The sequence below is a fragment of the Myotis nattereri genome, assembly GCF_964212035.1.
Source record: "Myotis nattereri genome assembly, chromosome: 18".
Taxonomy (NCBI): Eukaryota; Metazoa; Chordata; class Mammalia; order Chiroptera; family Vespertilionidae; genus Myotis; species Myotis nattereri.
Window position 1 is genome coordinate 8,206,400 of NC_138093.1, and position 23,363 is coordinate 8,229,762.

At 55.0% G+C, this 23,363-nt stretch overlaps 1 protein-coding gene across 1 annotated transcript in view; it reads right to left on the reverse strand.

Moving 5' to 3' along the window:
• Positions 1-23,363, reverse strand: part of SYT6 (synaptotagmin 6) — a gene marked incomplete at its 5' end in the record, with an annotated part of 48,395 nt that overhangs the window by 20,818 nt on the left and 4,214 nt on the right. The window contains 2 exons of the mRNA XM_081112858.1: positions 14,371-14,929; positions 16,500-16,827. Of these exons, the coding sequence (XP_080968984.1) occupies positions 14,371-14,929; positions 16,500-16,827 (887 nt within the window). The remainder of the gene's footprint in view (positions 1-14,370; positions 14,930-16,499; positions 16,828-23,363) is intronic.

Below are 23,363 nucleotides of genomic sequence, written 5' to 3' on the forward strand. Positions count from 1 at the left end.
TTAACTCTGGTGCCGTGTCACATATAGAAATTTTTTGATATTTGCAACCATAGGAAAACAAAGACTTATATTTTTGATATTTATTTTATATACTTAAATGCCATTTAACAAAGAAAAATCAACGAAAAACATGAGTTCGCGTGTCACCTCTGACACACGTGTCATAGGTTCGCCATCACTGCTCTAGGGCAAGTCATCATGCCTCCCCGAGCTGTAGCTTCCTCAGCTGTAAAGTGAAAGCATTGCACGGGGTGACCCTCCCTTCTCTGCAGTAAAACGGGTTGGCCGGGAGAATGCATGAATGTGTGTGCTCACCGGCCCCCGCCAGGTGCGGGTGCACAGCAGACTCTTAGACACTCCCTGCCCTGTCCTGTGGAGCTACGTCTGGGGCCCCAGGAATTGGCTTCAGCCATCACCACGCTGCTGTGTTGTGACAGTGCACCACTGGAGGGGGGGAGGTTAGGGGGCGAGGGGGCGGGGGGCAGCCTCCACCACCCCTGGGAGAGCCGGGCAAGTACAGAGCTCTGTGCCGGGGGTGGTTCTGAGCCAGGTCCGAGCCTCTCTTCCCCCTTCGCTCACCCAGGAGCGCGGTGATAAGGCACCAGATTAGCTCCATTATTGTAGCCAGTCCAAAATTATAGGGCGCATGTTCCGCCAGCGTCAGTAACGCCTCCCATGGGCGAGCAGGTGACACTCATGGCTACTTCCTCTCTTCCAGGCACCAAGTGCAGGGGGCAGACAGGGAGATGGGGCTCGGGCTGGGGCAGCCTTGGGAGGGTAGGGGGGTGGGGAGAGGAAACATGGAGCCCAGGCCCTGGCCTGTCCCGGTGCCAGAGCCACGGCCAGCGGCTGTCTGAGCTCCACAGAAATTCTTGTTGAATTAATGAGCAGCTCTTTTGGAGGGGCTGCCTTCGGGCACTGAATGAGCCTGGAAGAGCCCCCCAGAAGGGCCCAAGCTGGCATCAAGGCCAGGCCATGCCTGGCAGCCCCTCCTACGCCTCACATCCCAGGGAACTCAGGGGCCCCCTGATAACAGAGCCGCAGTGGTCTGGTCTACCGTGGGAAGGCAGGCCGGGGTGCACCAGGTGCGCACGCCCCGCCCGTCTTCACTACCCCACCTCTGAGCCTTGGCCCTGCGCGCCTGACACTCTCCCTCTTCCTGTTCTCCACAAGCATCCCTCCTTTCTTCCCAGCATTCGTCCAGAATGGGAAAGCTTAGTCCTGGAAATTTCCAGGCCTGACCTAGCCGGTGCATCAGCTCTTTCTGTCTCCAGTGCATTCCCACACTCATACGGTTTTTCTAAGCAATGGGAGGACTCTGGATTTCATAAAAACGTTAGCGGTGGTTACCTCAGGATAATTAGCTTACAGTGAGCAGTGTTTCATTTCTGTGTGGCTTTCTGTTTTTTCCAAACGACCTAAAACTGGAATGTAATACTTGCCTTGGGGCAAGGAAGGGTAAAATATATTACAGTCGTGTAGCTTTTAAAGAAAATGATCGCGGTGTTGCTTTTCTGTTCCATCATTTTAAAAGTGTGTGACTCTGGGGAATTGCCTCAGTTTGCCGCATCTATAAAATAAAAGTTCCGATTTCTTACGGTGTGGAGAGGGTTACATGGGATAATGTATTTGGAATGTGCTTTAGAAACATACTATGTATTATTGTTCTTAGAATCAGGATCGATAAACTGTGGCAAGAGCCTCAGAAGGCCCTTTCTCATTGATATTTTATTATATCCTCACCGCAACCTTGTGCAATACAGGGTATTTCCCACATTTTACTAACGGCTCCCTTATGCCAACTGAGGAACCAGAGAGGTGATGTGATTTGTCTGAGGCCACACAGCAGAGGCAGGATTCTAGCCTTGGCTTCCGGACTCCAACTCCTGCTCACCTGCAGGTTTTGGGAGTTGGTGCCCTGTCTACCAAACACATTTCAGAGGCCTCCTGACGGGCAGACCAGAGCTGACCGTGGCCTGGAACACTCTACTCCCTCATCAGTGCCTCAGCTTCCCCATGAGGGACACGAGATATCTTTCTCCTCCTTTCTCAGCGCTTGGGAGACACACCGAGTGGGAGCAGTTGCGGGCTTATCCTAACCACTCACGTGGCTATCAGATAAGTTGCATAATCTTCAGGACGCATGGTCCGGGCCTCTCTTCCCCCTGCAATTCTCCTTTTCCCAATGCGGTTTCTTAGGGAAACGAAAAAGTGTCCCACACTGGGGGCTGGAGTCCTCGGCAGGGAGGGGAAGTGACAGAGCTGGACAAGCTTGTGTCCGGGACCCCGTGCGTATGGGTGCGTGAGCGTGCACAGGGCTGCCTGCGTCTGGCCCGGGGGGCCCAGGCTGATGCCAGCTGGCCACCCCCGCAGGCAGGGGCCCTGCTGAGGTTCCCCCCTGCTGTCTCCTGGAAGAGGCAGCCATCGCTCAGCCAGAGCTGCTCCAGCAGAAACCATCGCCCAAATAGAGATGGGAAATAATTTTCCCTGAAGAGAGCTGGGTGCCTGCCCAGTCTCGGGTAGGATTTACTAATACCCAAAAGTCAACAAAAAGGAGCGCTGTCAGCAAGAATCGGAAGTGGAGTTACAGAGACACTCGCTGCCTGCCTCTCCCTGGCCTCTTCTCACTGCCCCCTCCCCCCACACACACACACCTGCCAGAAGGGCCTGAAGCAAGAAGAGAGTTGGGCCCCATGTTCCTCCCATCCCCTTAAAAGCCACCTGAGAGCCTTCAAAATGCCCACCCAGCCAGGGTCTGCCTTCCCAGGACCGCCCGCCAGCTCCAGGGTCTCCCCAGTGGCGGGTCCCTCTCCCCTCAGGCCTCCAGGCTCTCAAAACGGACCTGCTCTCGGCCCCTCCCTCGTGCTTTCCCGCTTCCCGCTAACTCTCAGTTAATGCCATGTACTCATCTGGGGGGGATGGCCCCTCTGAGTGTCACCGCGGCAGGGCCCTGGGGAGGGACTCTGCTGGAGATGGTTTCTGACAACGTGGGAGGCCTTTTCGAGTCACAAAGCCAGCCTGTCCCCGACCCCCGAGAAGGGAGATGCTGCTGGCGGCTGCTACATGACACACCAGCGCTGTTCTCTCCCTGGAGCTGGGCGGCTCCTAGCACAGGGCCCAGGGTGTCACTCCAGGGATGTGAGTCAGCCCCCCGGGGAAGGAGCCCGGTGACAGCCTGCTCTGGGACGGGGACGCCTCCCCCATCGCTCCCCATGGGGACAGGGCTCCCTCCTGCAAGTGGCCGCCTCCCTGGGGGCAGCAGGGAAGGGCCTAGAGAGGGCCTGCTGGGGGGGTGGGGGGGCTGGGCAGTGGCTCCCTTCTCTCCCAGCTGAGTTCCCCGTTTTTCTTTGGGGTTTTCTCTTTGGGCCCAGCTGCCCCATCACCTCTGCCCCCCACACTCTCTCAGCTCTGACCACCTGTAGACCAAATCTGGTCCCTTGGGGTTCCCACGGCTTCCCAGAAGCAGCCTGGCGAGGGAAAGGACTTCTCTGAACACTAAAGTGACAGAGGAACAAGCAGAGACCAGGCAAGTGACACACAGGCAGCGGGCCTTGGGCATCTCAATCACTGCCCCCCCCCCCCAAGGGGCTGGGACAACCCACAGCCCCTCCCTGGCGCTTTCCCAGGCAGCTCCCTGCTCCTTTCTGGGGCATGGCATCCTCTCTCTTCTCCACGTCCACCTGTGGTGTCCTAACAGCCTGTGTCCTTCCTTCCTGAGACCCCACCCAGTCCTCCCACGGGCCTGGGAGCTCCCTCTGAGGGCTTTTCCTCCTCAGCCCACTGGCAGGACCGGAGGTGGAGACAGAACCTCCCTTCCTATCTCAGGTGGCAACTCCACCTGCCCCCAAAGGCTGGGCTTCCTCAGGATGCACGCGATGGCCCCACAGGCCCCTTCATGGCTCACAGAATGTGAAGAGACAAAACAAGCCCCAGGTAAAGCCACAGTGGCCCTCCCTGGAGGGCAGAGCCCGCCACCTGCTATGCGACAGCCTCAGGGTCTGAGGCTCCTGGAGAAGCCGCTCGTAGGGTTCTGACTGTTCAGAGATGGGCTGGAACTGAGCCGGGCACAGGGGCCAGAGAGTAAAGCGCCCTGGGCGGTTTAAAGAGCAGTCTTGCTAGTTGGCTGTGACTGAGCTTGGAACCTGGGGGACCGTGGAGAGGAGCCAGTAGGAGAGGGGACCCGGCATTCTGCAGGGAGCATGGGGGAAGGACCCCTTGGGCAGGTGCCCACCAGCAGTCCTGGGCCAGGTGGGGCTGTTCACTGGGCAGTGGGAAGGTCAATGCCCAGTTCCCATGGCAACCAACCTCCCGCAGGAGCATGCGACTCACTTCGAGTTGCTTGGGGTGCGGAGGGCTGGGCTCATGTCCCATGACTGGGGCAACGGAGGAACAGCCACCGGAGGCTCAAGGAGAACATCAGCAGGGTGGAGCTCTAACATGGCTGTCTTCTGACACAATTATTGGTATTTCTCAGGCCACCGAGGCTGAGGGCTATTGCCAGAGAGATGGGCATATGCAAACATCTCGCCTCAGCCCCCACCCAGCCCACGATCTATCTCTCAACTCTGATCCCCTCACACCGTGGCCAAGTGGAAATGGTCTCCATGGAGAACCCTCCGTCCCAAGTTTGGCTGCAGCCCTGGGGAGACCCTCAAGGTCATTCTTTGTCCAGAAGGGAAGGCATTGCATATTCATGGAGCATGAGTAGGTGTCAGTTCAGACACAGGAGGGAAATGTGGCTACAGGGGCCGAGTGATGAGGATGGATGAGGGCCAGATGGGCGCAGGGCTGGCAGGGGAGTGGTGCGGAGGAGGCTCCCTGCTGGAGCGGCTGCAGCTTTCTACATTGTTGTTGACATCAAAACCCCATAGAAACATGCCAGCAACTGGACACGGGCGACCTCGACTCTAAGGCCAGCCTGGTCTCCTCCTCCGAGGTATAAATATTTATGTGTCATGGGAGGGGTTGGCTGGCTTAGGGTCGGGCACTTTGACCAAGCCTCTCTTTCCTCCTCGGTTTTCGGGCTGATGCTTCCTGTCAGTTTGCCTGTTTGCAGTCTCAGTAGAGACAGGAAGTCCCTTTCATGGAAGAGACCAACTGTTGGCTGAGAAAATGCCATCTCTGCTCTGTGCCTTTTAGGATACTTCATGCCTTAGACCCCACGTCTTCCCTTGGCCTCTTCCCTATAAGACAGAGAGGCTCCCAGGCCCAGAAGGAAGACAGCGAGTGGGCAGTGAGCTTGGAGTGGAAGTGGGGAGGAGTGAGTTTAAAAAAAAACCAGGGCAAGAGAATTGCCTATAAACACCTAGAGACAAGAAAGGCAACGGGCAGAGCCTAGGCCTGGGTCTCAGGAGACCTGGGCTCAGGTCCAGATCTGCATGGACTCACTGAGCCACCCCAGACAGGTGTGACTTCTCTGGTCTTAACTTGCTCATCTGAGGCAAGAGGACATTGGGCCAAATCATCCCTAAGGTCATTTCTAGCTCTGACCTTCCCCAAGTCCAGGAGAACATGGACACAAAACACTGTGGTCCACTGGAAATCAGAAACCCCCCGGGGACTGTCCCAGTTCTCCCAAGGCCGTTGGTACTCTGGTCATAGTTACACCCCCTGAGCCCAGTCTCCCCAAAACTGCTGCTGATCCAGGGGACACAATGCACCCCTTCCCCTTCCTCCAGAGTGAACCCTGGGGTTTGAACATCCTTGAGGGGATGTTGGGTGGTTGCTTCCCTGGGGACCAAATCCTCTCCCTCCAGGAGCAATGTCACTGTGGGTGATCAGGTGACAGAAGCAACAAGGCGGGGAAGCACGGAGTGCCCAGGCTTGGAGGACACATTTCTGTTGGTGCATGAGCCTGTCCGTAGTGATTTCCCATTCATTCTAATGTAGGGGAAGATGAGGGATGTACACCATTGAGGAGCACCGCACCCTAGCGATGGACACGTGGGCAGGATGGGCTGGTCCCAGCCCTGAGCTGTAGCACGCCGCAGAGCTGGGTTCTGCAGAGGCCAGTGGAGTGGGCAGTCGGGCTGTCTGGATGCCGGGGATTGAGTAACAGAGAGAAGGGAACCGTCTCCACTGCTCTGAGCCTCTGGCAGCCTCTGAAGGCCATGTCCTCTGAAGCCGCAGGGAAGGACCCGTTGTGTTTAGAAACGACTTCAAAGAGAACACCCCAGGCCAGCTGGGAGGTTACTGAGCAACTCAGCTTACAGCCAGGCCAGGGCCCTGTCTGGACCAATTAGCTTTGTTTTCCGGCCTCACCCAGGAAACCTTTACCCCATGTACCCAACCACAGCCACTGGCCCCAGCCGGCCCAAGAGGAAAGGTAGGAAGGGTCAGCGCCCATCCATCACCTCTGCTAAGGGATGCAGGCTTGGTGCGCCCACCTTTGCTGCAGCCACTCTGGGGGTGGCTGCCCATCTCCTGAACCAGTGTGCTGCCTGCACCCCCCACCCCTCTGGGTTCTTGCTGGATTTCCAGCTATTGCTTTCTAGAGAAGCCTTGGCTCTCTGGGGAGTCCTAGGAAGGTCAAGGTCCCCTTGGCCTTAGAACATGGCACCTGGCAGGCTGAGCTACACTCCCAGGATCTGAGATCTGAGCATGGGGGACCCCTCAGTGCACCCCGAGCTCTGAGGGTATGGCTGCAGTTCTTCTTTGGAAGCTGAAAACTTCCAAAGTTGCTCCCAGCTTCGATGTTTCCATCTCTTCCGGGAGGAGAGGAAAGGAAAGATCCCACGCAGCTGCCCTCCGCACGGCCAAGGGCCGGAGGGATAAACAGCGGGGGCCTGATGGACATTCCCACCCACTGGAACGGAAGTGGAGGAGGAAAGCTGGATATTCCAGAGAATGAGGCGAGCAGGCTGGCCTGAGGGAGTGCGGTGGTAAAGGAATATTAGCCGAGACAAGCAGGCCAGAGGCAGCTTCTGCTGGGCAGCCCCAGGCGGCTTCTGATCGGGCGGCGGGCCAGGCAGCCAGGAGGGCACAGCCAGGGCTCACTGGGGCCAGGCCGCTGACGGCAGGGCTGGCCAGCTTCATACATTATTCAGAGCAGCTCTGGCTGACCAGCTTGGGGAGCAGTATTCATGGGTCCGGGCGGGCAGCCCAGGCCCAGCCTTGCTCCCTTCACACCTCCCGGGGCTTCTGTGTGACCCTGACCCGCACAGCAGGCCCCTTCTGGAAAGCTCTCCCTGTCTGCTTCCATCCCCGCTTGGTGCTGCCTGCAAGAGTCCAAACGCTCAGGAATTTAAGGCGGGTTTCCAGGGATACTGAGGCTGGATGGAACGTCAGCTACAGTGAACCTTTTAAACTTATGATTGTGGCGTCCCATGAACCTCTCCTGCCCCTTTACCTCCCATTTCATCTTTACTCTCTCCCCAGGAGGGCAGAGCTGCTTCCCTGCCTGCCCCCTTTCCCCCGCCCCCCAACTAGACTGGGAGGCCTGGGGGGCAGGACTGGGGTTGAAGTCCTTGTATTCCTGGTACGTAGCAATTACACCACAAATAGCTGCTGCGTGCAGAAAAGAAAGCCTGTCTTACGCACGAGAGTTCTTTCTAGACCCTTCCCCCACCCCAAGGAACACACTCTCCCCTCGGAGCCTCTTTTATACTCTCCACTTCCCCTGCCGCCAAAGGCAGGCCTGGAACTTTCTTCTTTTAGAAACTGTTTTAGACAAATCGCATCCGACCCTGCTTTCTTTTCTCCGTCTCTCCACTTCTGCACGTGGCTTGTGGCGCAGCAGCTGGTGACTTTGTAGTAAGCTTCCTGAACTGGTCTGTCCCCAACTGTGTGTGAGGGCCTCGGGGGCTTGGGGGCCACTGGGCATGCTCTGCGGTCCCCGTCGGCCTGGGCACTCTGTGGAGGGCTCACTCTTGGCCACTGTTTCCACAGCCCAGCTCTACAGGTGCCCAGCGAAGCCCCTGAGCACAGAGCCCACACTCGGGGCGTGTTTGTTGAATGAAAGAATGTCAAGGTCAGTGCCCACAGGAAGAATACTGGGAAGTGGCAGAGGAGTCCAGTGTCAGCACCAGAGCTGCCCAGAGAGGAATGAGAGAGCTTAACAGTCCCTGGACGGATCCCTGGACGGGCTGCCCCATTTCAGGAGCAGAGTCACCACGCCCCTCGGGCCGTGCGAGGGCTGTGCTCTGCGGAGGAACTGGGTCAGATCTTGGCTCCTGCCGCTCTCTCTGGGTGACTGGGGGAACCCTGTCCCCTACAGCCTTCGTCTCTCTATTTCTATGCAGGAGATGATAATAAGGATTGTGTGAGGATGAGATGTAATAAAGCTGGTTGTGCTCTTGGCTCCTGTTAGGCCAGTGGTTCTCAACCTTCCTAATGCCGCGACCCTTTAATACAGTTCCTCATGTTGTGGTGACCCCCAACCATACAATTATTTTCATTGCTACTTCATAACTGTAATTTGGCTACTGTTATGAATCGTCATGTAAATATCTGATATGCAGGATGTATTCTCATTGTTACAAATTGAACATAATCAAAGCATAGTGATTAATCACAAAAACAATATGTAATTATATATGTGTTTTCTGATGGTCTTAGGTGACCCCTGTGAAAGGGTCGTTCAACTCCCAAAGGGGTCGCGACCCACAGGTTGAGAACCGCTGTACTAGGTGCTCAAATACTAACTGGCATATCCCCAGCAAAGGCAACAGGTGGGGAGCGAACTCAGCCCAGGCATAGGCTGTGCCACGTGGGAAGGAGGGAGACAGCTTGTTGGGGCAGCCGTCCCTGGGGCAGGAGAACCTCCTAGAGGACATTTCCCAGGAGCTGAAGGAGAGGCCTGATTCCTCCTGACATTCAAGGGAGGTGGTAGGTCTGAAATTCTGCTCAGTGGCCTGTTATCTTGGGGGTTAAGTTTCTCCCGTGGAGACAGCACTCCAGGGACGGGGCACCTCCGCTCTGTGACGATGAGGGAGCCGAGCACTTCTCTGTGGGAGAAATCCACAAACTCAGCCCATCCCAGCACATCGCAGCTGGTTTCCCACTGAGAAACCACAGCCCAGAGAGGGCAAGTCACTTTCCCAAGGTCACACAGGAGCACGTGGTATAGCTAGGACATAAAATAAAATAGGAGTAATAATAGCCAATGATCAGTCAGAACAGGTGGTCTGGACCAAAGTGGGGGGTCTGGCGTGGGAGTGGTCAGTGCCCCACAGGCCAATCTAGAAGGAAAGGCACAGTGAGAAGGGCTCAGGAGGCTGCTCCGGGACAACGTTCTCCTAGGCATCTTGCTTGTGAGTTTTATTTAATTTCCTGCTTATAATACCGCTATGAGCTCCACACCATTATAATCATCCCCATTTTGTGGATGTGGAAACCGAGGCACAGTTTAGATAATGTCCCCAAGGTCTGCAGGCTAAAAAGGGCAGAAGCTGGAATGCAACACGAGTTTGTTTGGCACCAAACCTGAGCTCTTTGCACACACATGCACACACATGTTGTGTGTAGACACACACACGTGTATACACAAACACACATGCTACCTCTGACCTGGCGGGGACCTGGTAAGGCAGGAAGATGGCCGAGCCCATTAGCACCAAGCACAACACATATTTATGGCCCCAATTATAGCCTTCACCCTCCCTCCCCTCCCCGCCACCTGGAATAGCGACAGGAATAGTGTACGCACTGAGGTCTGAGGCCTCGGTAGCAATAAGTACAAGATTACAGAGATGTTAGCAAACCCGGTGACGGTCGCTCTATTATAATGATAAATCTACAGCTTTATGTAGAAATAATGAGACTGGGAGCAGAAGGGAGGGGGAGGGAAGAGCAGGGTGACTTCAGCCAATCAAAGTTCTGGGTGGGGAGAAGCATGGCAAGGCGCTGGGAAAGCCCAGGAGACCATCCGGGACCTTAGCCAAGCCAGACAGAACGGGGGCATCGAGGCAGCCCTGCTGGGGATGGGGTGGATTTAATGAACTCCCTCAATTCCTTCCCGCGTGTGGACTTCTTGATGGGATGGGGCAGTAGAGGCCTCCCACTGCCCTGGCGTGATTGGTTCCCTTACTTCTTGCCCTGCAGCCTGGAGGGGGATAGTAGCTAGGCTTCTATTGATGCCTAGGCTTCCCTCCAGAACAACCTGGGGGTGGTGAGGCAATTGGCTTAAGGTTTGCAATTAACAGAGCTGGACTCCTCTGACGCACACTCCCTTCACTAGCCTTGAAGCTCCACGCTCAGTGGTTGTGGGAAACACCACCAATGCTCCAGGCTTGGCTACTGCAAACCACCTGAGTGCTGGGGTGGGGCCCAAACAGGGGCCCACATGGGCCCGCTGGCCAGGGCTGGAGCTGATTCTCTGATACAGCAGGGGGAGCAATAAGGGGACGGCATTCATGGATCCGTGTGACCTCAGATCCCCCTCTCCTTCCATCCAGCCTGTGGGTCACTGACCCCCCACTTCAGTGCAGGCAACCTGATCCCACTGGTTCATCTCTTTGCTGCTTTGGACACAAACCATCTGCCTGAACCATACTTGGAGGAACACAGGCTGGGTCTCTCCCCACCAACCCCAGCTCCACCCATTTTCCAAATGGCTGCCTTCTCCAGGAAGCCCTCCCAGGTTGCCCAAACCCAACGCCACTGCCTCTTTAATAATCCTCCCCTTTGCACCAATACAGATGGTCCCCAACGTTCAACAGTCTGACTTTATGATGGTGTCAAAGCTGCATATTCAGTAGAAACCGAACTTCGAATGTCAAATTTTGGTCTTCCCCTGGGCTGGCAATCTGTGGTCTGATGTTCTCATGATGCTGGCAAGCGGCAGGGAGCCTCAGCTCCTAGCCAGCCACGCGATCACGAGGGAAACCCACCGGCACAGTACAGTGTATTAACTGTGTCGGATGATCTGTGCCCAACTGTAGGCTCATGAGCTCTGAGCATGTGTCAGGTGGGCTTGGCTAGGATGCGGTGTTTGGTGGGTGAGGTGTATTACATGCATGTTGAGTCACTATATTTTCAACTTACAATGGGTTTCTTGAGACATAATCCCATGGACAGTCAAGGCGCATCTGTCCATAGTTGTGATTGAGGTAACTAAGCCATTGGTCATTCAACAAGAATGTGCTGAGTTCCTGATGACATGCTGAGCCCCGAGGGACACTCCAAGAGAAGGCCAAAAGTGGGACACAGCCATCCCGAGCTGTGCCACTGGGAGCACTTGGCAAGACAGAATACGATTCAGGGTGTAACTGAGGGATACGGACAGAGTAAAAAACCCAGAGGAGTGACAGCGGACTCCAGGGATGCTGTAAAGGCGGTTGCTTCGGGCCAGGTAGAGAGGTGGGGGAAGGGCCTGCCCCAGGCCAGGCGGGGGAAGGACCTTGTGAGTGAAGGCTAGAGGCAGGAATGTCTGCGTGTTCAGGGACCAGCATGCGGGCACAGGAGCTGCGGGAGTTCTGAGCTCAGGGCCAAAATGCAGCTCTAGGAAGAGAACTGGCGGGCGGGAGCTGGCTGCGCTCCTCTGTTCCACCCCCACTGCGCGGGCCGCAGGACTTGACAGGCACCGAGTGCTCCATCATTCCTGGGAACTGTGACCTGGGCTTCTCTGGCCTCAAAATAATTACAACTTAGAGTCAGCACCAAAAATCAAACAAAACAAAAAGTCCCCCCAGAGACGGATAAAAGCACCAGCCTTCTTTATTTCCCTTCCCTCTCCTTTGCCTGGTGCTTTGCCTGCAGGAGCTCCCCAAGGGCCTCACCTAGGCAGGGCATTCAGCTCAGGTAGAAGGATGTGTGAGCCTGGCCACTGGCTCCTCAGCATCGGAAACTCCCGGGCCTGGGCCCCCTCTGTTCCTGGCCCATCTGCTCTCGGCCCCCCTGCTCCTGGGCCCCCTCTGCTCCCGGCCCCCCTGCTCCCGGCCCCTCTGCTCCTGGGCCCCCTCTGCTCCTGGCTAGAATGCTTCCCCTTCCTCTTTGCCTATGAAGTCCCTCCCCACCTAGCTAATCCCCATCATCTGGGAAAACTTTCCTGCTGTGCAGATTCTCAGATCCAACCTCGCACAGTGTATAGTATTTGCTACTGCACATCACTAGCTGCCGCATGGACAGTTCCTGTCTCTGTATTTGGATTCTGCATTTCTGTGGGGTGCAGAGGCCGTCGTCTGTCCCAGCCCCCAGCCCCCAGGGCCTGGCACAGTGTTCTGCCGGAAGAGGTGGAGGGGCACTGTCATGGTTCTGATGGGCGTGATAGGGATGCCGCTGATTTGTCCAGCACCTTTTGGACGCTCTGCCTTTTTCTGCAGCCGGGCTGCGGAAGGGAATGGGATGAGAGCAGGGACAGCCACCAGTTCTAGGGTGTCTTATCCAGGTGCGGGTGTGCTGGGGCGGACTGCCTCCTCCAGGACTGGGGCCTGCACTCAGGCCCGGAGCTGAAGTCCCAGGAGAGGGAGCATTCTGGTTAGAAGGGGGTTCCTTGGAGGGCTGGCCCTCGCGTCTCCCTCTCTGAGCCCCTGGGTCTCAGCTGCAGTGTGGAGAGGATGAGCTGCCTGTCTCTACCTGCGCAGTCACCATAATGAAGCCGCCACCTTAGGAGACCACCAGGGAAGAGACGCACCCCATGTGAACTTCCGAGTGATTGAGGGGGCAGAGCGGCTGTGGCGCCCGCCCTGTCTGCCCGCCTGCTCTGGGTGCTGTTCTTGGGGGTGACATTTCAGGAAAGTAAGGGAGGGGAGGTCAGAGTCAGCACCAGCTATGAGAATGGGGTGTCCCAGAGACAATGCCCCGGCACAGAAATGGGGCCCAGCAAGCTTTCTCTAGCTCTTAGAACACACCCAGGTGCTTGCCCTTTCTCACCAGAGCAGGGCTGGCTTCCCCAGCCCCTCCCCTTACAAGTTCAACACAGATGTCGGGTATTGATGTCCAAAGAGAGGGCCCGCAGACTGAGTGGGGTCCCGCCTGCCCCAGAGAAACAGTCTCTGCCCCAGAGGAAGATCTGGGAGACAGTCAAGCAGTTAGCACTCAAGACACCAGATGAGGTGCCATCGCTGCCATGTGGGAACACCCTGCTGGGCTCTCGGCGGCCTGGGCAGGCTTCTGTAGACACACCACCGACCCGCAGGAGCGATCACACCGCTTCCTCAGCACCCACCAGAGCCTGCAGCATTCCGTCTACACCAGACCGAAGAGCCCGGGGCATGGCCTCTCCAGTTCTGTGCCGGAGCTGCCCTCCCTCCTCTTAAAAGCGAACTGAGCCTCAGCTCCTGGAATCCTCTGGGTTAATTCCAGTTGAGTGTGAACAGCCCAGCCACTCTCTCCCATGTGGGGCTTAGCCAGGTGCGCTTTGAGGCCACCTCCCGACACACACACCCCCTCCCAGCCTGGCGTGGCAGGCAGTGCCTACAAGAAGCGGCTCTGCTGTGTGGTCACTGAGTACACCCGGTTGCCCTGGGCACATGGTAGGATGGCTGTGCCCAGCCCCCTTGACATTAGGAGCCGCCTGTGTCTTGCTTTGGCTGAGGAAATGTGAGTGGAAGTGACATGTGTCACTTCTGCGTGGAAGCTTTGAGAGACGGTCACAGTTTGGCACCTCCCCCTCCTTCTGACATGGTCACGGGAGCACGTGTGGAGAGGGAGCTGTGGGCTTGGATCCCTGGGTAACAAGGTAGAGCACAGCCCGGGCCAGCCTGCAGAACACGGGTACCATGCATGCAACCTAATGCTTTAAGCCAGTGATTTTCAATCTCTTTCATCTCATCACACATACACTAGTGACTAAAATTCTGTGGCACACCCAACAAATATGTTTTTGCCCATCTGACCAAAAAAAAAAAAAAAAATAGGATAATTTCCATTCATTTATACCAGATGGCTATTGTGTTGGCTGTTGTCATTTTTTTATGACAGCTAAGGGAAAAGAGGTCAGTGCCCCTGACTAAATGGACAGGTATTGCATGTTTTAAAAATTCTCGTGGCACAGCGGTTGAAAATTGCTGCTTTAATTCACCAGATCCTAAGATTGTTTGTTTCTGGGGCATAACCTGGCTCATCCTAACTAATGTAGCCTGTTCTTGATTGCCTTTGATTCAGTCTGTGGGCCTGGCCCATTCCTTACCCAGGGTCAGAGAGACATATGCCATTATCCCACAGGTGGGAAACCTGAGGCCCAGCAGGTAGAGAGAATGACCTAGAACTTGTGATCAGAAGCAATAGATAAACCTTCCCTTCCCTTCTCACCAACACGGGGCGAGTGCAAGGACTCCCTGTGGGTAGGCGGGGCCACTGGTCCATTTCCAAGTCCCTCTTCACATCCTGAAGTTCAAGGCCCACCTGTCCCCAGGGCGAGGGGGCTGGGACACGTCCCACTCCACCTAGAACCGGGGGTCCTCGAGAAGCCGGGGGCGGGGCTGTACTCACGCTCGTGGCGTACTGGATGTCCTTCCAGATGGAGGTTTCCCGGGACAGGTCGGAGGCCTCAAAGAGGTTGTCCAGGATCACCTCCCCGATCATGTCGTGGCGGGAGAAGCGGTCGAAGTCGAAGACACTGAGGTGCAGCTTGCGGTCGGCCAGCTCCTCGTAGGGCACGGGGAAGTGGAAGTGCTCGTCAAAGGTGGGGTTCAGGGTCTTGCGGTGCACCCGCGTCTGCTGCTTGCACTTGCGGTCGGGCAGGAGGTAGATCTTGACGTAAGGGTCCGAGCTGCCGCAGAAGTCCTTGGCAGGGAGGTCGAAGGCCTTCAGGATGCGCACGATCAGGGTCTCCGTCTCGTAGTCGTAGCGCAGGCTGAAGTTGATCTTCCCGCAGCTCTTGGCGGCCTCGGACTTGGCGTCGTCCCCATCCACCGACTTCTGCTTGTACAGCTCGGGCTTGATGCGGCCGATGCTGGTGGGCTGCTCTGCGGCCGGCGGCAGCTCGTGGCCATAGTCCACGCTGGAGACGTGCATCTGCCGGGGCAGGTGGCGCTTGAAGGACGTGTGCCTGGCGGAGGGCGGGAGGGGGCAGAGGGCATGGTCAGAGCTCACAGGGAGGGGATGTAGGCAGGCACCCCCCCTCCCCCCGCTCCCAGTGGCCCTGGCTCATCCTTCCCTCGGTGGGGGCCCCCTTTCCCTCTGCACACACTTTGTGTGCGGTACATGTTAATATATGCGAAGTAGTTGCAGTGGGGCTGGTATGTAGTGAGCCCAGTAAATATGAGCCACTGCGTGCATTCTCATTCTCCCTGCTTTTCTGCCACCGTCCTGCTTTCTAGGTTTCTTTCCTAGTAGATGTGCCTCCCACATTAAACCATGAGATCCCTGACGAGGAGGGCCAGCCTTTCCTGTCCTGGAGGTGGCTGGTGGCTGTCCCTCTACCACGACCCCATCACTATAGTTAACATTCCTAGGCTTTACAGCCCAGCTGTACAAGTTCATCTTGGCTCTGCCACGGTCTTGCTATGCGACCTTGGGCCAGTTATTTAACTTCTCTTTGCGATAAAATGAGGGTGATAAGAGGAGCAATTGCATAGGGTTGCTGTGAGGATGAGATGAATTCATACATATAGAGTACTTGTTAGAACAGGGCCAGTGAATGCTAAGGGACATGTCACACTATCAAAGGGATTCTTTCTTTTTTTTTTTTTTTTTTATGTATTCTATTTTGGAGAAAGTGGGGTTTCCTTTTTTTTTTTTTCCACATTTTTTTTTTTTATTGCTTAAAGTATTACAAAGGGTATTACATATGTGTCCATTTTATCCCCCCGCCCTAGACAGTCCCCCAGCCTCCCTCAAAGGGATTCTTTCATGGGCTCCGCACAGCCACCCCAGAGTCATTAGCTCTGTTTTACAGTGGGGAATAGTGAGGCTTGCTCTAGGCCATACGATGAACTCAGTCAACATGACCCCAGCCCTTTCATTCCAGCCCTCCAGCCTGGAGACCAGGCCTCCTTCCTTCCGGCTGTCCCCTGGGAGCTGGGGGAGACACTGCAGGGACCAGGAACCCACAGAGCCCTGCGTTGTGAAGAAACACAATGTCTCATGCCTGCACGCATCACTTCTGTTAAAAGTGTTTCTGGATTTAGAGCAGATTTTTGTGATTATGTGGCGGTTGTTGGTTTTGGTTTTTCCGTTAAAGAATGCCATGAATATAAACGCTGTCGTGTGGGGAACTCTGCCAGGGGCTACCAAGAAATTCCCGGGCACTGCAGACTCCAGCTCCAAGGCCCTGTTGACATATCCCTAGACGCCCATGTACGTTCATGCCTCTTGGCCTTGGCATATTCTCTTCCCTCTGTCTGATGTCTTTCCTTCCCTCCAAACACCCAATACCTCCCACCCGCACATAACCCCATGCACACCACATGCACAGCACCCACCCGGGGGTTCCCCTTTCCTGAGGGCTTTGGGGGTGCCACCTCCTAGCTGATCACCCACCATGGAGCACATCCTCTGAAATGTTCTCCAATCATAGTTCACTTGTTATTATCTCTGGCCTCTGCCCCTCTCAGAGTCTCTTTATTGAATATGAGAATGTGAGGGTGTGGGGTGAGGGCAGGGAGGGCACCCCTCACCTGGTGGATGACGTTGGCTCTGTGGTCTGTCGCTGCAGCCGCGTGTGACGCACGATGTGCTCTCTGACGGACATCTGCACCTCGGCCGGGATGTCTGGGGACGTGTGGCTGATCTTCACGGCCGCCTCCAGGAAGCCCAGGGTGCTGGGGTCCTTCAGCTTGTCCGCCATGGCGCCTCTGGAGCCGGGGACCTTAGCACAAGAGGGACTGGAGGTCTCCTTGTTCCTCCGGGGCGTCCAGCACAGCTTCCAAAAGAGAAAGAGAAAAACTGCCACCAGGGCCACGCCACACACGACAACTACGGCTGCGACGAGGCCGACAGAGGTGCCTGCCCTCGGCATGCGCCAGGCAGGGAGGGACGGGCGGACGGAGGCGGGAGAACGGGCAGGGCGATGGGAGAGGGAGCACACACAAGGGACAAAGACGGAAGAAGAGAAAAGAACGGTCGTGAGAAAGCTGCCCAGGCGGAGGGGACATGGCTTCAGGGCTGATGCTCCGCAGCCCACTGGCCTTCACCCGCGGCTGAGGTTACAGCGCCCCTCCCCCCACGGCCAGCTTGGGGAGCACCTGATGCTTGTTGGCTTGTGCACGGGGAAGGGAGAGTAATTTCAGTAACAGCCTAAGCAAATGTGCAGAGTCGTGAAGCATTCACATTCGGATGCCGTTTGAATTTCTATTAGAGCTGTTACGATGGCCTGGCTGGCGTATGGCAGGGTCATTTTCGGGCACAGCTCTCTTCCTCAACAGGCTGAGCCGCCTTGGAGATGGGAAGCTTCAGGACCTCCCCCTCCGCCCTCCCCCTCCCCCCACGGAGCCCAGAGCAGGAGCTCAGTAAGTAGTTATTGATTTGACTTGCAATGAATGAAATCCTGCACCATCGCTTTGAGGGCCGAGATTAGGTCTAATACTTCTTCTATACTCAGAACTCTGTGCGTAGTAGGCTCCATAAAGACTTGTGTTAAGTTGGAATCCGAGGCACACAGTTTATTTCAAAGCTACTAGTAAACACAAACGATCCCTAGAGCTGTCTCTTCTTTTTGCCCCATTCCTGTGGCTATTTGAGAGCTCTGCTGTGAAACTGGTATTTCTGAATGTTGTACTTGGTTCAGGGGTGGGCGCTCGCTGCCCCACCCCCAGCCCACCCCTGCCCCCAGTAGGATGGCCCTTATCCCCAGGGAGCTGTGCGGATGCCTCCCTCTGGGAGAAATGATTGAGCAGACCTCTCGTCCCACCTGTAGGAAAGGCCTCTTGAGCCCAAGGCCTCTTCTGACTCTGAGAAGAAAGGTCAGAGGCTCTGAAGCAATGGTACCCTGGCAAGTGTGCACAAAGGTCACCTGTGGACAGGCCAGCAGGGAAGTCTTGTATGCTGACATGATGATTGGAAGATTGAGATTCCACCGCCATCACCACCAGACTTTTTGCTACTCTGGCAAAGGACAGATGACTTGGTACCTACCCTTGCACTCATGCCCGATGGGAACATTTGGAGGGGTGTGTTCCCACCAGTTCTACTCCCTGTTCCCTGCTTGGCCCCTGCAGCAGGCCTGTGAGTTTGCAGCCCCGGGATGATCTTGTTCCGATGCCTTAAGAATCTTATGAAGGAGAGAAACAATCCTACAAGTATCGAGGCCAGGCTGTGCTGCTGCAGGTGGGAGGAGTGGTCTAGAGAAGGGACTAGCCTGGGTCACAGGTCAGACACAGAGCCTGGACCAGGGTTCAGATGTCCACCGCCCAGCCCGGGGCTCTTTCCACCGTCCCAGCCTGTTTGTCTCTGATTAAGCTGTCGGCTACTGGAACCCTGTGTTTTTTTATATTCGTCTGACTCAGGGCCTCGCACAGAAACTGGCCCATGAGAATAAATGAGTGAATGAATGAATGGCACATAAAGGAGCTGTAATTATCTCTTCAACCAACTTTGCTGAGCATCTGCCTTGGGCCAAGTGCTAAGCTCTGCTTGGAGTACAGAGATGCTAGGTCCCTCCTGGGGGGACCCAGAGTACTCTCACAGCATGCAGGCCCCAGGGAGAGCGGTCCCCCATCCAGAGGGGCCTGACAAGGAGGCGAGGACACCAGCCACCCTCTCTGGGGAGCCAGCACTGCCTTCCGACTCCCTGGCTTAGGCTACTGGCCTTGACCAGCTACCACGTTATGAATAGGGAGTAACAGCAGAGAACCCTCAAGTCCTCGGCCACCTGCACCAACCCCCAGGCCCCTGCACAGAGACAATGGAGCCATTCTGGGCCAGAGGAGCCAGGTCAGTCCTTCCCCAGAGACTGAGGTCTCTAATGGGGTGTTGCATGCATCCAGGTGGCACAAGAGAAGAAGTATCAGCTTGTTCTAATATGTATTTACTATCTTAATAATAAGACATCAAGCTCTGGCCAGCGTGGATCAGTTGGTTGAGCGTGGTCCCGTGCACTGAAAGATTGCCGGTTCAATTCTCAGCCAGGGCATGTGCCCAGGTGGTGGGCTCAATCCCCAGTGCGATCCCTGGTTGGGGTGTGTATGGGAGGCAGCCGATCGGTGATCCTCTCTCACATCAATGTTTCCCTCTCTCTTCCTCTCCCTTCTTCTCTCTCTAAAATCAATCAAGAAAAGAAAACATAAAAACCTTAACATACATACAAGTTGGTAGTAATAGAAATGATGGCATTTTATTATTGTATTTAGGTCATTGAACATTGCCATGTCCAAAGTACAAAGCACTTTTTATGTGTATTACTCATACTCTCCAGGGAAATGGGCCTGGCTATCATCCACATTTTGCAGATGAGGAAACCGAGGCACAGAGGACTGAACTGACTGCCCAGAGCCACACAGCTCGAGTGGTGGCGCTGAGATACGACCCAGGCTCTCCGGCCCTGCATTTCTCTCTGTTGATGTGTGGCATATATCATGGGGACAGATAAGCACACTGTTTCCTTAGGCCCTCAGCCCCTGGGGTGCTCGAGAGCAACCCCAGACAGATGCATCCTCCTCCTAAGTATCTGCCAGCTCCGGACCCTTGACCTCTGCTCTCCGTTACAGCTGTGCTGGCTGCCTCTCTGCAGTGAGTCATCTTAAAACAAAAGGTATTTCTAGGACTTGGCTTTCTTTTGATCATACATCTGACTTGCTCTGGTAGTAATTCGAATTTTAATGAGGAAGGGGGAGAGGTGGAGGGGTCCAGAGAGCATAGCGTGCATTTAAATGCTCAGCCTGACAAAATACTGAATTCCTAAATGAAGAGAGAGGTGGGGCAGGAGGCGGGCCGAGGGAATCAATTCTTCCTCCGTGAGGTTGCTATTTTGAACGCTTCTCCGTGTGGCCCCCTGCTGCTGTTCCCTCGAAGCTGTGATTAAGGGAGGCTGGGGTATGGATTCCTGGGAATCAGCACCCAGCGCTGAGTGCTGGTTATGTAAGACCAGGAGGCCTTCCTCTGCCCACCGGATCTTCTCCCTGCACGCCCCCCAGGCAGGCACTGTGCGGAGAACCGGGTCCCGGGTCCTGGGTTCACCCTCACAGGGGATGCAAGGAGGTGAGCAAGGCCGGGAAGAGCAGAATTAGGCCAGGGCAGGGGGTAATTGTACAGGACTTAGCCCCCTTCAAATCACTGCATGTGGCCTTGAACTCAGCCAGCCCACTTAGCCTGGTTAAAGGCGCATCGAGGCTGGGAAGGGTAGGCTCTCCGAGGCCTGAGGGCCGTGCAGAAGCCCAGCTCACCTAAGCCAGTGGTCGCCAACCTTTCGTACCTCACAGATCACCTGTTGGCGACCGCTGGCCTAAGCTGTGTGCCTTCCTACCCTGCCTGCTGGGGCCAATGGGCCAGGACGTGTTGCCCTCACAGGTGCACAGGTCGCCTTCAGAGCCTTTTCCCCACCCGTGTCTTGTTGGAACCACAGCCCCGGGAGGCAGGTAAGATTTGATGGGCAGCTCAGCCACCATCTGAGTCCTGACCCAGTGCACTTCATATGGACACCAGGCACAGCTTCATGACAAGGCAGAGGCAGCCCTCTCATTAGGGCAAAAGCCCTTGTCACAGCACTGGAAAGAGAAAATACTTCCCAAATATTGGTATTCTTCCCCATCTTCCTTCTTTATTTCCCCTTCAGCCTGGAGAGAAGGGAGCTCAGATTGGGCTCATTCAATGTCCATCTCCACTGGCTTTACACTGTGTGACTTTCACGAGCTACTTAAGCTCTCTCAGCCTCGGTTTCCTCATCTGTACAATGGGTATAATGATAGTATCTACCTCATAGGGGCATTGTGAGGTTTCAGTGAGATCAAAAGTATATCAGAAATGCTGAGGACAGTGCCTGGAAGGTAGTAAGCAACATAATAAATATTAGCTATTTTAAAAAATATATATTTTTATTGATTTCTGAGAAGAAGGGAGGGGGGAGAGAGAGATAGAAACATCAGTGATGAGAGAGAATCACTGATTGGCTGCCTCCTGCAGGCCCCACACTGGGGAGCAAGCCCTCAACCCCAAGCATGTGCCCTGACGGGGAATCAAACTGTGGCCTCCTGGTTCATAGGTCAACGCTCAACCACTAAGCCATACTGGTCGGGTAGCAATTTTTATTAGAAGTACCTGCTTCCACCCAGTCAGGCTTTAAATATCCCCTCGTTGTGAAATTTATTTTGTTGGCAGAACACTTGCAAGCCATGAACTCTAATAAGCAGAGATAGCTTTAACTTTATCATAATCAACCAGGAACAAACTTACTAGCAGAAATACTGTATTTCATACATAGCCAGGTCTCTCTCTGGCTCAAGACATAGGGGCACCACAGGAAAGCTCTCACATCTGCAAGTCTCTCAGTCACTACTCATGTGCTTGCTCCTGGTCCCGTTGTTTTGTTGTTGCCCTCACCAGCCAGCTGGTGGGCAGCGTGAGCTCCAAAAGAAAATCATAAAGAAAAGTCAACAACTGAGATTGTGTGACGCTTTCGCAACGCTTTCCTTGGAAACTGGAGGAAAGCAGTCCTTTGCTCAATATTAGGCATGAAACGTCTTCATTGGGCATCAGAGGAGCCGGATTCCACAGGCACCTGCTCTGGGAAACCATTCTGGCCAATTATCCAGCAGCAAAGAGCTCTGGAACGAGGCATGGGGAACACACCAGGGACCTGGCACGGTGCGAGGGCGCCTGGCTTCTAGGCCCGGCTGGGGAAGTGGGTCTCACTGGGGCGCAGACACGGCAGGACATCTCGGGGAGCACCAGCGCCAGAATGACCAGAGCATGTCCGCCCACATGTCCGATGGTGTGACCTTGAACAAGTTACTTAACTTCACCAAACCTTGGTCTCTTAGTTAATGGGGATTCTAATTATCCCTACTTCACAGACTCACTGTGAATATTAGAGAAACGAAGACTTTCAGCAAAGCGGCCCAAACGTACACTGTTATTGTTCTTCATGCTTTGCTTTTTTTTGTTGGAGGATAATCATTTACTGCGTACAGAATGGACCCACAGCTGGGCCCTCTGAGGCAGAGGAGGGGGACACCAGCCCAGAGGCGGAGTGTCTGAGAGACCCTCAGGCCCCTCCTCTGTCCCGGGAAGTTGAGATCTTCCTGAAGGACCTGCCTGTCACCTTAAGTGAGGCTGTCTGGCACGGGTGATGGCTCATGGCCTCCCTCTCTCGCCAGGAAATGCTGGGTTATTAATTAGCAACCAGGGCTTTCTTATCTCCACAACTGACACTTCTTTCTCCAAAGACAGAGCCCCAGTGCCCCCGCCCTCTCTCCACCCATAGTGTTAGGATTCATCTGTGGCTCTTATCGCTTGCTTTTGTCCCCATTTTTCCAATGGGTTCCCATGTCAGGAAAATCCATTTTGCAACAGTAACAGGCATTTTCGTTAACAGATTGTAATTGAAAAGATAAACTGGGGAGAGGAAGTGAAAAGAAAGGACCATTTTCCCTGCTCCCCTCAAATCTGGAGAAGGCTGCAGGGCGAGGGGCTGTCATTCAGACACAGACGACAGAGACAGACAATGCGACCCAGAGACCCAGAGCCATAAAGCAAAAACCACAGAGGCTCAAGCCTGGGAGGAACAGGGCCTGGTCTGGGACTGGAAACGCCTCTGGGCATTATTATTCCAATATTAATACCAGCCATGTTATTTGTTACTTACTTCTATGGGGTGAGCACTGTACCCCCTTACATGATCTCACTTCATCTTTAAAGCCTCCCTAAGAAATTAGTATTCACCTCTTAAGTAACTTGTGCGAAAGAACATCGCATTAAGTGGAAAAACTGGGAATTGAACCTGGGACTTTCTGATGCCCGAGTCCAGGCTCCTGAGCCAGGCCTCCGAGGGAGCTGGAGGCTGAGCTGAAGAGCTGTCCAGCTGAGGGCTGGGCAGAGTAACTGGGGCAGCATCTCTTTGTTATAATCAGGAGAGGGTGGGGGCCATCCTCTACTCTATGACCGGACCCTGCAAACCTGGGCAGAACCTGGAGACCAGGCTTATGGCCAACCTCCTCATCCCCCACCCTTTCTTCCCTGGGAAGTGCAGACACGGCGGGTTACCCACCAGCCACCAGGCAAATAACCTACGGCCCCTGCCGAGATGTACCTGAGAAATACCTGTGTGTGTGTGAGTGTGTGTGTGTGTGTGTGTGTGTGTTGGGGGGGTGGGCAGGGGTTCTTCTGTTCCAAGGCGCACGGATGCGATCCATTCATAATGAGCTTTGCCGAGGCTTGTAAATTTATTAGGAGAACCTGGTGTAATTAAAATTCCGGGTTAGCAGGAGGGGGAGCGGAGAGACTTTGCTTTCTCTCCTGCTTTCAGAGATCCAGGCCAAAGTACCGATGGGGATAATTAGCGGAGTCCAAACAGAAAAGGAATTAATGCTCCCGAAAAGGCCGTGATGGGG